The 14,297-nt window shown below is 51.8% G+C and overlaps 1 protein-coding gene across 2 annotated transcripts in view; it reads left to right on the top strand.

Moving 5' to 3' along the window:
• Nucleotides 1–14,297, top strand: part of AHRR (aryl-hydrocarbon receptor repressor) — an 80,347-nt gene that overhangs the window by 19,274 nt on the left and 46,776 nt on the right. The window contains exon 4 of one of the 2 annotated variants that reach the window (XM_044917021.1): nucleotides 9,332–9,345. The exons of the other annotated variant lie outside the window; for it this stretch is intronic. Within the exon in view, the coding sequence (XP_044772956.1) occupies nucleotides 9,332–9,345 (14 nt within the window). The remainder of the gene's footprint in view (nucleotides 1–9,331; nucleotides 9,346–14,297) is intronic. 2 annotated transcript variants of the gene reach the window in all.

Genomic DNA, 14,297 nt, shown 5'->3' with positions numbered 1-14,297 from the left:
CTTAGATTTGTGTTCTTGGTTGCCCTCAACCTTGGGTGTCTGATGGGCCAAGAAAACCCACAGATCAGAAGATGGTACCACACTTTGTTGAAAGGTGGGACAGTGTTCTTCCCAGCTTGTGTTCTGAGCAGAAGCTGAGAGTAACATCTCAGGGGTTTTGAATTACTTTTTTAAATTAAAAATCAGTAGTCACCCGGCCAGTGGGACCTGCGAGTGGGGCTGAGGCTGTATCGTTCCCGGCTAACTGTGGGCTCAGTGCTGATGACTGGGTCTTTGGGGGCTTCAAGGAGACTAGGGGCTGTGCCCAGGTTTCTGCACCGGGATGGGGGCACTGCACAGACCTCTCATGGACCCCTCCTTGTGTCCCCTCAGGGGGGCCCCATCCCCATGACTGGGGCTATTTGGTGGTCACTCTGAGCCCCAGTGGTGTTGAGGTCGGTTTACTGGGATGACTTAGAACATTTTTAGGAGCTGTGTAGCACAGGGGTGCTTTCTCAGGAGGTTTGTGATGTGATGAAGTTGAGAAAGTCGTGCAGTGTGGTGGAGAACCGTGGAGTGGGTGCCAGGACTCGTCGAAGGCGTGGTCCCCAGACTTGGCTTCGTGAAGCACTTCTGTTCTGGATGCCCAGCTTCCACTGAGCCCGTTTGGACAGCTTGGGCTAGGTTTGGGGCTGCCCTGGGTGGGGTTGGTGGTTCACCTCCTCCTACGGACACACCCTTGCCCAGCTGACCTCCTGGCTGGGCGGTTGGGAGGGGACGGGGTCACTTCTTCTCCAGAGGGATCGAGCTGTACCCGGCCAGGCCGGGTTTGGTGGTCTCAGAAAGGCTCCGATCTACTGTTTCCAAGAGTTCAGGCCACTGTCCTAATATCGACCTGAATGCCTAGCTCTTCTTAACCAGGTGCTACCCCACGCCTCCCGCTGGTGCGAGCGGACGCCCTTCATGTCAGCCTTTAGAGGCAACTCGAGGTCCTGTGGCTGGCCCGTCAGTCAAAGCTCACAGCTACATGGCGACTGTCACGGTGAGGGTCCAACAAACTTGATTTCTCCACAATGCCTTTTCTACCAGAGATTCTGAAGTTTGTGATCCCCCTCAAGCTGTACATTTTAGAGGAAATTCTCAAAACTTTCCTGGATTCGTTTCCACTGTGCAGTTAGAAAAAAGTCAGGCTACGAAAATTGGATCTTAATCTGCGCTTCCTGACTCAGAAATAGATGAGCTAATTTCATTAAAGCTTCCATAAAATGTTACCTTTGGGAAGGATGTGACCTAGAAAATTTCAGCCTCAAAGGGTAATAAGGCCTCAAAATTTGCCTGTAATGTTTACTTCAGTGTTGGCTTTTGTGGATTTTTGAAAGCCGCAGGGTTTTTGAAATTTTGTTTACCTGGATTTTACATAGGAAATGCCCAGTGCTTCTGTTAGCGACCGCTCTGCTCCAACACAAGAGTGGGATTTTCCACGACTGTGAATTTCACTGTTCGCAAAATAGGAAATTGAGGGCTGACAAAAGGGGAGAAGGTGGGGCAAGAGGAGAAGCATAAAGGGCCCTTGAGGTGGGGCCGGAGCAAAGCTGGTTCCCCCAGGATGTGGGGGTCCAAAAAGCCCCAGCACCCCCTCACTTAAGCCCAGTGGTCAGTCAGGGCCCCTTTCCCCAGGCAGAAGCTCTGCAGAGTGGGCTCCTCTGGGAGACTCACTGGCCAGAGGGATAAGCACCTGTGGTGGAGAAACACTGCTTACAGGTGACGAAGAGCCCCAGGTCCGCCCGCTGCGTCCACCCTGTGAGTCCTGCAGACGGGAGCATCAGTCGGGGCTCCTGATGCTGTGGAGAGAAGTGTCAGAGAGGGGAACAGTGTCAATGAACAAAACCCAGGGGGAACGGGAAGTGGAAAAGCAGTTTGGGCTCTGTGGGAACGTGGAGATTTCTCACCCTGGAACAGGGCTGCCCGTGGATTGTGTCCGGGCCGCCCATCCCTCTGTGTTCTCTGTGCTCAGCCTGTGGGGTCCGATTCCGCACACACACTGTGGAGCCCTGCAGGGGTGGATCTGGGTCCCTGCTCTCCTGGTGGGAGGGTGTGTCCCCAGAGCCTCCAATGGCTGGGAAGCATGTCAGGAGGGCAGTGCTTCTTGATGGGCTTGTGACCCACGACTGGGGCATTTGTGGTTGCTTAGCTGCATTGTACCTGTTTTTAGCTGTCACGAGAGTTACCCTTCTCTTGAAGAGCCCTGTCACGGACTGGATGTTTGCACCCCCACAAATGCACTCACAGGCCCTTACCCCCATGTGGCTGTGTTTGGAGATGTCTCTAGGAGTATTAGGGTTTAATCTGGCCCTGCGGTGGACCCGACCCCACAGGATTAGTGCCCGTCTGAGAAGAGTCACCAGAGGGCTCTCCCTGTCTGTAAGCCAGGAAAGGAGCTTTCACCAGAAACCGAATCTGCTGTTGCCCTGACCTTGGACCTCAGGCTCCAGACCTGTGAGGAATACCTGTCTGTTGTTTAAACACCTGGGCAAGGTGTCGCATTATGGCGGCTCAAGCTGACTGAGAAGGGCCCTCTGGGGGCAGGAGGGTTGGGACCTGCCTCCTCTCCTCTCATGTGGAGCATCCAGTGGCTTCATCCCCCAGGGATGTGGTTGTGGATCACTGCGGCCTCTTACGTCCTCATCTGCTCCTGGAACCACCTTCCCTTACCCCTTCCTCTCCATCACTAACACTTTCTGGAAGATGGCTCCCTGTGGCATTTCCAGCAAAGACGCAGTAGTTTTGAGTCATTCGGGATGGAGCACTTGTGCTGTCCTAACATCTGTGGCCACCAGCTTCTGACCCCAGCTCCCAGGAAGGTCCCTCAGTAGTTGTCAGATCATCCTTGATTATTTTATGTGCCATTTTATTTCTCTTGCCATATCTAAATTACTTCCAGGAAGAGGAGCAGGCATTGATTGGTCCGTGCATGCACTGATTCACTCCCTCCCTCCTGGTTTCTGCGTCAGCTCAGGACTGAGAAGGAGCCAGAACTCAGGGTCAACACAGAACAGCTTTGATTTTTTTTTCTCCCTGCCCCAGCAAACTTCCTTTGTGGCTGGCTCCCCCACTACCCCTGGAAGAACCAGGACAGCCCCAATGTTTCTGGTCCCTTCCAGAGAATTTAGTGTCTCTCCCCCCAACACCCCCTCTTCACATTGGCTCCCTAAGCAGGCTGAGCTTGGTATTAGTATGACCTGTCTTTCAAGTGTGAGCCTTCTCCTCACCTTCACCTGGGGCTGCCGCAGGCAGGAGGGCTGGGGCTCAAGGGATGCTTCTCCTCTTGGTCCTGTCCCAGTGGTAGCTGTGGTTTCCTGCCCTTCGGGTTCAGAGCAGCAGCAGGGAGGAGAGGCAAGGGTTCAGTGAGGTCCTAGGTGAGCAGCATTGCCATAAGCTAGGAGGCAGGGCTCAGTGGGGGACCCAGGGGTCTTCTACTGCAGTTGGTAACACTGGTACTCCATCCTCTCCAAAACTGGTCCCTGACACCTCCTTTCTTAGCCTCAGGTGTCAGATGGTGCCTCTAGCCTCCTTTGTTGAGGCTTCTGCTCATGTCTCTAGGAGGATTTGGAGGATTTGACACATCCCAGGCCAGTTTGGGGGCATTGTGGCCCTACCTGCTTGCCAGGAAACATGTACCTTGGACCCACCAGGTTGGCAGGTAGCACTTACCATGTTGGTGCAGGCTGGGTGCCTACCGGAAGCTTCAGGCACTGCCTTTGTCTTTTGGATTTCTTGAGTGTAGAGAGATACCAGCCCTCACTGATTTCCTGGTACAGGTGGGGGCATCGGGCTCACAACACAGCCCCTCCAAGGAGACCCTTCTCCCAGCCTTGAGCATCTCTCGTCTCTGACACCTCCCTTGCAATTCTGCCTAGGTCACCTGGAATCTCACTTTGAGACTTGGGTATAGTTGGAACCCTGTTGTTTTGGGACCTCAACTCTTGCAGACAGAAAGAGTTCCATATTAACAACCTGTTATAAGGAAGAAAACAGAAGAGCCACCATGGTCTCCATCCCCTTGGCATTTAGAGTCTAATGGGGAATTCTGCTACCAAGTATATGGTTTCTTCTGTTTCCAAAAATACAATGGACCAATAACCAATCAGTCATTCTGCTGCTAACAGCCAAAAATGCAAAGATAAAATATCTGAAACCTGTTATGATATATCAGTGAGACAGTAGGAAATTAAGGAATACTCAGAGACTAAAAACTACGTGAGGCTGAGAACCCAAAGAGAGTTTTATAAAAGGAAATTTTAAAGGACTTCATGCAGAAAGAAGGGAATTCCAGGTGGAGACTTGGAGTGGAGATAGAAGGAAGAATAGGAGGGTGGTGACTATGTGGGCAGATTGAAGCAAACACTGACTGTATAAAATAGTATAATGTTGTATTGTAAGAACAAAACCAGAAAGAGAATAAATTCCTAACCATAAAAGCATATAAAAGTAGAGAGGGAGACTTGAGGCATAGACTTCAGTGGTTCATGTGTAAATTTCCTGGGAAAGTTGATGAGCTAATTCATCATACAATGTCCAGGATAGTCATCAGGATGAGAGAAATGGGATTTCCTTTCAAACTAGTGGAGAGAAAAAAATAGAATGAAAAAATGTAATCAATCAAAGAAAAAAAGACAAGAAAGGAGAAAACAGAGATATGGAAGCATGGAATAGAAAACACAAAATCCCAAGTATGTCACAAATTACAGTAAATGTGAATAGACTAAATATGCCAGCTAAAAGATAAGGATTATTAGAGTGGATTACTGTATCAACTTACAAACGGCATGGAAAAGGTGAAAGGAAAAGTCTGGGAAAAGATATGTTGGAAAAGTGCTAACTGAAAGAAATCTGATGAAGCCATTTTAATGTAAAAAATTTGATTTCTGGTTAAAAAACCTTAAGATCAAAGGGAGTCACTATATAATGATTTTTAAAATTTAAATCAATGAAAATTTTAAATTGAAAAAATTTTTTCAAGCACTAAAATTTGTGCTTCTAGTAACATAACCTTAAAATTATAAAACAAAAATTGACAGAACTATTCAGAAAAATATATGAATTCATCATCCTGAAAGATTTTAAGTAATTCTCTCAGTATTTAATAGATCAAATAAATACAAATCAGTAAAGATTCTAGGAGATTTCAACAATGCAAAAAGGTTAATCTAAAGGACACACATAAAACACTATACTCTGAAACTATAGAGTTCACATCTTTTCAAACCCACATGAAATTTGTAAATATGCTGAAAACATATTGGTCAATAAAGCAAGTCTCAATAAGTTTCAGAAGACAAAATTATGACAAATTCATGTTAAGACCTCAGTGCAGTTGAGCTGGAAATCAATAATAGATGACTTGAAAACCTTTATATTTGGAAATAAACACACTTGTAAATAACTCATAGATTGAAGAAGAAAACATTATGTAAGGAAGAAAATATTTATAATCAAAATGTGTAGGATGCAGCTAAAGTAATCCTCAGTTATAAATAACCTTATGAGTTTATATATAAAAGAAAAGTGGAAAATTAATAAACTAAGTATTTGGTTTAGTAGTTCTGGTGAAGAAAAGTAAAATAAAAAGAGAGTCAAAGAAAGAAAATAATAAAGGAGAAGATACTGGTGAAATGGAAAAGAAATATACAATAGAGTTCCTATACAATGATAAAATTTATAAAGATCTGGTGAGACTGAATGCAGAAAAAAGAATAAACAGTATTAAGGATGTAAAGGGAACATGCTTATAGATGCTACAGATATTTAAAAGATAATTTAAAGGGGGCCTGTGTGGCTCAGTTAAGCGTCTGACTTTGGCTCAAGTCAAGATCACAGGGTCCTGGGATCAAGCCCCACAATGGGCTCCCTGCTCAGTGGGGAGTCTGTTTGTCCCTCTGCATCTCCCCCTACTCATGTTCTCTCTCTCTCTCTCTCTCAAATAAATGAATAAAATCTTTAAAAAAAGATAATTTGAGGCTATTATGGACAAATTTATGCCAATAAATTTGAAAATATAAATGTACACATTGCTGAAAATTTAGCTCATTAAAATTGACTCAAGAAGAAATAAAAACCCCAAATAGTCATATGACTATTAAAGAAGTTGAATCCTGGGGCACCTGGGTGGCTCAGTCGTTAAGCATCTGCCTTAGGCTTAGGTCATGATCCCAGAGTCCTGGGATCAAGCCCCACATTGGGCTCCCTGCTCAGTAGGGAAGCCTGCTTCTCCCTCTCCCACTCCCCCTGCTTGTGTTCCCTCTCTCACTGTGGCTCTCTCTGTCGATAAATAAATAAGATCTTTTAAATAAATAAATAAATAAGAAAGCAGCTGCTTTCTGCTCAGGTCATGATCCCAGGGTCCTGGGATCGAGCCCCGCATCGGGCTCCCTGCTCGGCGGGAAGCCTGCTTCTCCCTCTCCCACTCCCCCTGCTTGTGTTCCCTCTCTCGCTGTGTCTCTCTCTGTCAAATAAATAAATAAAATCTTTAAAAAATATATAGCAGTTGAATCAGGGGGCATCTGGGTGACTCAGTCTGTTAAGCGTCCGACTCTTGGTTTCGGCTCAGGTCATGATCTCGCGGTCATAAGATGGAGCGTCCTCTTGGGCTCCATGCTCAGCACAGAGTCTGTTTGGGATTCTTTCCCCCACTTTCTCCCTCCCCCTCTGCTCCTCCCCCTGCTTGCATGCGCGTGCACTCTCTCTCTCTTTTATTTATAAATAAATAAATAAATAAATAAATAAATAAATAAAATCTTTTTTAAAAAGTTGAATTAGTAGTTAAAATCTAGGCCCAGATGGTTTTAAAGCAATTTCTACCAAATGTTAAAGGAAAAACCATTCTACTCTATACTGAATCCTGTCGTGTTGAATTGGAATTGGAGGTACTGGTGTGAGCTCCTGGTTTTCAAAATATAAAGATAGCTATAGACATAAATATGTGTGTATATGTGTTTGCTCTGCCCACTGGCAAGGTCCGAGGTAGCTGTGAGCACAGCTCACATTCTGATCTTGGCTTCTGGACACTGTTCACCATCAAAAGGAACTCAGGCCTCCTTCCAGAGTTGGAGCAGGGAGAGCACAGGTCAGCTTAGAGCATCTTGAGCCAGAAAGTGAGGCAGTGCTCAGAGAGGGTGAGAGACATGCCACAGGACACAGCCATCCCAAAAGGGCTCCCACTGGCGAAGCCTGGACCATTTCAGCATTAAAATGAAAAAGGAGAGTAACAGATCATAAAGCAGTGAATAAAATAGTATTCCATAAACCCACATTGCTATGGATGAATGAATGAATGAATGAATGGTAAGAGATAGTTCTCCTTCGGGCAGACTGCTGATACAGACGGGAGGAAGGGCTGTGGATAGGTGACTGGAGACAGAGATGAGTTATAAAGTCAGTGGTCACTAACCGTTATAGTAATAACTCAGGCAAGAAATGTTCATGCTAAAATCAGTGCGTGAAAGTGGGGTCAGAAGTGGGATTATTGTAGTCTTAAAACTATCTCCCAACAAAGTATGCATTCATGCTTAAGGGAAACACTTAGAATGGAGAAACCCCCTGTCCCAGACGACCAACTCTGACCCCACCAATAGTGGAGTACATTGACGTCACGTGCCATGCACCAGGAGGCAGAGAAGAACACGTTTTCTCTTGGGTGATGTTCCTGTTGAGGAGGGATAGACCTTGGTCTAACCATGAGGGAACACCAGACAAACCCAAACTGAGGGGTGGTTTGCAAAGTAACTGGCAATGATCTTCAGGGTCAAGGTCACGGACGTGGAAGAGGACCAAGGAGACTGGGCGCAGGGACCCAACCCCTGGCTGAAAGGGTGTTTGTGGGACAGTTGGTGGAGTCTCTGGGCAAAGTGTATTTGTGCACTTTGTGCTGTTCTTAGAGCTTTTCTGTAAGTTGGACATTGTCTCAAAATAAAACATAAACACATGACCAGACGGAGGGAGAAAGAAAACAAAAAACCTGAAAAGGTGCTCTGAGGTGTGCATCATGGCAGCCCCGGAGCGGGTGCAAGAGCGAGTCCCTAGGGGAGCGGGGGGCGATGGTGGGCGGGCGAGTGTCTGGTGACCGTGGCACACGCATGTGTTTCTCGGGCAGGTCGTGTTTGTACCCTTTAGAAGCACTTGGCCTCTTTGGGCACCCAGTCCTTTGGTAAAGAGAGAACAGCCAGCACTTCCGGCAGACTGGGTCTGAGTGTTGCTGGCTGGTCAGTGGGCAGGAGGCGAGGGGGTGGCTGTGGGCCTGGGACCTCGTGCGGACACCCTCCGGGGTGCCATGGAGCACGAGGTGGGGCCTCCTCGTGTCTCACTTGGGGGATGCTTCCCTGATAGCCCGCGCACCTGCTGGCTTCATTTTCATGCAGCCAGGCACCCCCTAGTCCCTCAGCTTCTTCAGGTCCTTACTCGGTGTCATCCCTAGGCTGCCTCCCAGCCTCACTGCTCCCATCACGCCTCCCCCAAACTGCTGGCAGAGCCCCCCTGGGAGGTGTGCCCCAGGACGGGCAGGGATGCTGGCGTGAGCGAGTGAATGACTGCGTCCTGCAGAGGCCCCCGAGCCCGCAGACAGCTTTGGGCACTGAAGCCTTCCACCTCCATTCTGTCCATAGCATCGACCGCGAATGACGCGTGGGTGATAGGAACCGCTCACTTCATGGTGACGTGTGAGGGTGACTCACAGGCCAACCTCAAGTCGGGTTATTTGCAAATTCAAGGTTATGTAACTGGAGGCTTCTTTATAAATTTATTATAAATTCATTTTTCATACATGAATCAGATGTTCTCTGGCAGTTTTGCTCCTCCAAATCTTGGGACACTGGGCCTGTAGGTACAGCCCTGGGACTGTTGGCAAAGAGGCCGCCGGGCATGCGCCCCGAGGCTGGAACTGCCTGGTCGTAGAGCTCCCTGATTCCTGGCGGTGAGTGCCATGGGTCCGGCACGGTGGCGTGCACACACTGTGTCTCACATCCGCATGCATGCACTTATTCACTGAATAAGTATTTGACTTTTTAAAAGCAACAGTACCCTTTTGGGGTTTTGTTTTGTTGTGTTTCACAAAATGTTTCTTGAACCCTTGGCTTGACGCTGGTGTACTTTTCTTCTGATGTGTTGAAACTCAACAAAAATGCCCAACTATTTGGCTTGTTCCAGATGTTTCACACCACGAAGAAAGTATGGATCTGCAATGCATAATGTTCCTTTTTCTTTTTCTTCTCAAAGAGCTATTTTTGGTTGCATCCTGCTCTGGGGATTTAAGGAAAGAGTGCATTTTCTCTGCAGAACGTGTAGCCCAAGTTACGCAGAGTGCTTCAGAAAGGGGTTGGAAATGTGTTCTTTTGACCAGAGTAAGTGGATGGGGTGGCCACAGCCTCTCCATCATCACTGGCTCTGAGGAAATGTATTTTTTATGGTGCTTTTTGAGCAGTATCAAAGTGTGAAATCTCTAAAGCTTGCCTGGTGCATTTTGGAATGTATGGAAAATTTTTATAGAAAATCAACAACCGGATGATACATCTCGGACTGTTCTCTTATTTTCGGAATGCAGTGCTTGTGAGAAACGAGCATGTTTGTTTATACTCCTGATGTTTTTTCTTACGTTGGGAACTCGAGGCTTTGAATGGCAGCTTTAGTCCCCTCCTCCTAATGCAAGGGTCTGGGAAGGACACAAGCCCTCCAGTCCACACCTGCTGGGACCCTTGCCCAGGCTGTTGGCTCTCCTCCCCCACACGCAGGGCATAAGCATCTTCTCCTGCTGTTAAGATGCACTCACACCACGTGTCAGAAACAACCTACGTAAAGTAAATCGCTTCTCCCTCCCTTCCTCAGACTCACATTGTCCAGGCCCCAACACAGAACATACACACCCTCGCACAGGACATACCTTGTTTCCACTCCTCCTGCATCCACCCCTCTAGGCCTGTTGTCTCACCTGTTGGGTCCACCTGGTTGGTTGGCATGATGCAGGGATGAGAGAGGTAAATACTGGCCCCCACGGGCCCTGCTTGTGTGTAATCGTGAAATAATTTTGTCATTCACAGGAGGGGGGAGTGCTTGGGAGGTCTGTGGGGGTGTGGCTGGGGCGCACCCCCTCACTGGTATGGGGAGACATCCAGGCTTAGACGAATGGACTCCCCAGAAAGGGGAGGCCGGGGGCATGTCCCCCCGGCCTCGTGCTACCCCACTGGGGGTCTCTTCTGGTCATGCCCGCAGCCCTGGTGAAATGAAGTGTCCCTATGAGCCTCCCTCCAAAAACCTCCATCCGTCTGCAGACTCAGAGTAGATCATGGATGCGTGCCCTTCGTTTGGGGCAGGCGAGGTCCCCACAGAGCTGCAGGGGGAACATGCAGGTTGGGCCACTGTATCTTTTCACAGGACCCATAAGAAAGTCTTGTCTGCCCCCCACCCAGGTGTGAGGGGCCTGCCTTCCGGGGGACAGGGCCAGCACATCCTTGCTCTGTGGGTGTAGGACAGATGGGCCTCTGTGGATGCCCCAGGATGGGGAGAGCCCCCACTCCCAGGAGCATCCTGACCGGCCCTCTCTCAGCTGGTGCTGCCTGTTTTCTGGGATGGCTGGGGGTTCTCCAGGACCCTCATCATCCTGGCCCCTCCCCAGACACTTGCCCTGATTAGGGGCCTTTCCCCACACGTGCTGGACTCACCTACTCTGTACACAGCCCACTGTCCTTCCACGGGCCTTTCCAGAACCACCCTGTGCCCGTCAGTCTGCACTTTGTCCTCCTACCTCTCAGCCTGCCACCCACCTGGGTGCTCCCCACTTCTCTGTCGGGACCTCACCTCCTTTCGATGGCTAGAGGAGACTGTGCTTGTCAGCAGCCTCCCACACAGAGAACCTGAGGGTGGTATTCCCGTTTCCTCTAACCCTTCCCCGTGCAGGAGCTGGGTGGACCTCCAACACCAGAGCACCACAAACCGCAAGCCTCTTAGGGAAGGAAGTGAATGAATCTGTTCTCTGCATCCGGGTGCAGAGGACCGTCTGTTCAAAAGGTAACGGAGTGGCCAAGACTTTCCTCTGTGAATAGTTCGAGGCCCTTGAGGATCACTGTATACCCCTTTCTTCCAGCATGGATGCCCCTTTTCATCTGCCAAAGGCAAAACAAGGAGTTAATCTTTTAGTCCTTGAAAAGTAAAAGGGGGGATGGTTTAAAAGTTTGAAAACTCACAGTTTGAAAACTGTGAGGTGATGGTCCATTAATTTGCTGTAGAAACTGCAGAGGGGTCTGTAGACCCTGTTGGGGTAGGGAGCCTGCCCTCCCGTGAGCAGCAGCTCCACACCCACCGAAGCCCCCCCACCCCCACCCCCACTCCTGGGAAGCGTGTGCTCTCCCCTGACTCTTTCTGCCAGGGCCTTAGTCTGATTGGAGAGATTGGGTGTTGCGAGAGGTGAGCTGGGGCTCCTCAGGGCACCCGTCTGCTCCTGAACACACGTGGGCCCGGGAGAAGCCTCATGTTTGCCCCCCAGAAGGGGGCCTGGTGGTGGGTGGGACAGCTGACCTTCCCTCATGGCAGGCCCCCCACATCCTGCACCTGTCAGTCTGCAGGTGAGCGCCCCGGCCCCCAGGTGTCATGCCGAGAGGAAGGTGCAGCTCACTCCCAGGCCCCGCACACAGCATGTCAGATGGTGTTGGACCTGTCTTATAGGGGAGCTCAGGCTCCCGGGACCCCCTGTTCTAAGCTGTCTGCTCTTCTCTGCTAAGCATGCCTCCGAAGGGCTCTGGGGCGGAAGTTAGCTTCTGATGAGAAGTGGCCAGAAATAGGAGGGCACGCCTGCTCCTTGGGGGTCCCCTGGGTGCTTCAAGCTCACTTGCTTCCCCTCTGCCCCTGACCTCTGGGCGTAGCACGGGGAAGAGCCGAGGTGCGGTCACGCCATCTGCCTCTGTAGGTATGCACAGGCAAGGCTGGAGGTGGGCTCTGACCTGTGAAGGCCTGGGGCAGCACAATGCTAGACCAGGGCTGGAGGAAGAAATGACCCAGATGAGGCATGCCGTAGGTGCCACCCAGAGCATGAAGGTTGGCACATGGTGCAGAGCCCCACAACTCTTGGCTCGACCCTGAAATAGTGCCAGGTTTTACCAGGCATGTGTTCCATTCAGCTGGTCTGTGGACATGGGCCTGTCCACTCCAGGACCTGCAGATGGTCAGAACTGGGGTCTCAGTCCAGCCTCCAGTGGGGCCCCTGGCTTTTCTCTCAATCACCCTGGGTGACAAGGGTCCTGCCCCAACCCCTAGACAACTTCATGCATCCCACATTCAGTGCATGCTACATCCTGGACCCACTTATCCTGGCTCACCTGTCCTATCTGCCAAGGAGTAGGCTTCCCCCAAGCTGGGAACGAAGTGGCTGCCACCTTCTCAGCATCCCAGCACCATCCAGAGGCAGAAATAGGGGAGTCCTCCAGCTTCTCCTCCACCAAGAGTATTGCGTCTCTCACTGGCCAGACCCAGCCACACGACTCTAAGCAGCCACTGTGGTGGGATGCTGGGCCCCAGGGCACGTGGCTTGGCCCAGGGTGGCACCTCGCTCTGAATGCCCCATGTGTGAGGGAAATGGAGGGCTCTTGACAAGGAGGTGGGGGTGCTGGCTGGGGGCTGGCAGGGTGCAGGCAGCCCCAGTCCGAGCCTCAAAGGGAAGCGAACTCTCCCTCTTAAGCACCCCGACACCCCCCGCCTCTGTGTGTACAGGGATGGCCACTGTCTCCATCATTTCTCCAATTCTCTCTGTCCCAAATGGACCTTGTTAGGGATGTAAGAAATCACTGAAGTGAGACGCGCTGGCCGCAGTGAACTCTGCAGCCAGTTGGTGGACAGCTTGGACCGCAGTGGGAGTCTCCGTGTGGCTGGCCCTCCGGGGCCCTTGGGTGACTCAGAGTGGGGGAGGGACTTGCAGGGCCGAGTGGTGCAGGCTTCCGCCAGGATTCAGGCTGAGCTGTGAGCCTGAGGGAGTCCATTCGTTTCTGGGAGTGGGCAGCCTGGCCCTTGCCTCCTCCTCCTGCCGTGTGGGCCTGAGCTCTGTGTGACAGACCGGGTGCTGAATGCTGGCCTCAGGCCGATCCCCAGGGCTCGTAGAGGCCCCCACCTGCCCCTCAGAGTCCAGGCAGGGCAGGAGGACTGGCTGCCAACAGGGTGGGGCCAATGGGACGTGGTCCCGGTGGGAGCCAGGGCCTGCAGCCTGGCCCCCTTTCTGTGGGCCGGACAGCACCAGCGGCTCACGAGGGCCATGGGGCACTTGGGTGTGGACAGGCCTCTTGATCCCCAGCTGGTTCCTGGGGGCTCCCACACCCTGGGCACTGGTGTGCCTCTCATCCCTGGAATTTCTCCTGATCAAGCCAGGCCTTTGAGGGGCCCATGGCAGACTCCTCCTCACACTTTCATCAGCTCCCCAGAAGGACACCCTGTACCCCCACCCATTTCCTGAGAGCCCTTCTCCCTGACCCTTTACTATGGGCAATCAAGTGCAGATGAGGGGGTGACAGGGACCAGGTGGGGGCTGGGCATAGAGAGGGTGGGACCCCCGAGGGCACGCCCAGCATGGGCTTGGGGTCTGTCTGCGGAGGCTTCCAGGGCACTGGCAGTTCCCCCGTCCTCAGCCCCAGCCCCCTTTCACTCCCGGCTCAGACCCACAGGTGAGACCTGCGGTCAGAGGGGAGAAAGAAAGCAGGACCCAGGAGAGAAGCGCCGATCCAGGGCAGAGCGGAGCTGGGAGGGGCTGGGGGGACAGCCTACAGGCTGCTGCCTGCCCCCCACCCCCCGCTGGGGCTGCCCCCGTGGTCCATCGCCTGGGCACTCCCTGAGAAGGGGAACGGTGGGATGCTGGCTGTGACCCCACACCCCACTGGGGTTTGCTAGCCTGTTTCAGTTCCCTGAGGGCCCCTGAACTGGGGGGCCTGGGAAGTGAGGCGCAGGCACTGTCAGCTCACATGGATTTCCGGGAAAGCTGGCCCCCACCCCCGGCTCAGCTCCACATTCGGTTTCTTTCCGTCTTGCCACAGGCCTGGGGGTGGGGCCCGTTGGCGGCTCTGCTCGCACGCGAGGCCCTGGCCGGGGTCCAGGTGGCTGTCACTGCGGGGCTGACGGCCCCATCGCGTGACAGGAGCCCAGAGGAGGCCCCGCCGGGTGTGCCCCGCCGGGATGTGGCTGCGGAGGAGGGGAAGTGGGGGTGCCCAGCTGGGGGGGACACGCGATGCTGGGGGGCTGGTGTCCTTCCTTGTGCAGAACATGGTGGGGAGGGGAGAGAAGTTGGGGGTTCCCCCTAG

Source organism: Neomonachus schauinslandi, chromosome 7 (assembly GCF_002201575.2).
Source record: "Neomonachus schauinslandi chromosome 7, ASM220157v2, whole genome shotgun sequence".
Lineage (NCBI taxonomy): Eukaryota > Metazoa > Chordata > Mammalia > Carnivora > Phocidae > Neomonachus > Neomonachus schauinslandi.
Note: the sequence above shows the minus strand (reverse complement) of the source record. Positions and strands in the feature narration are given on the sequence as shown.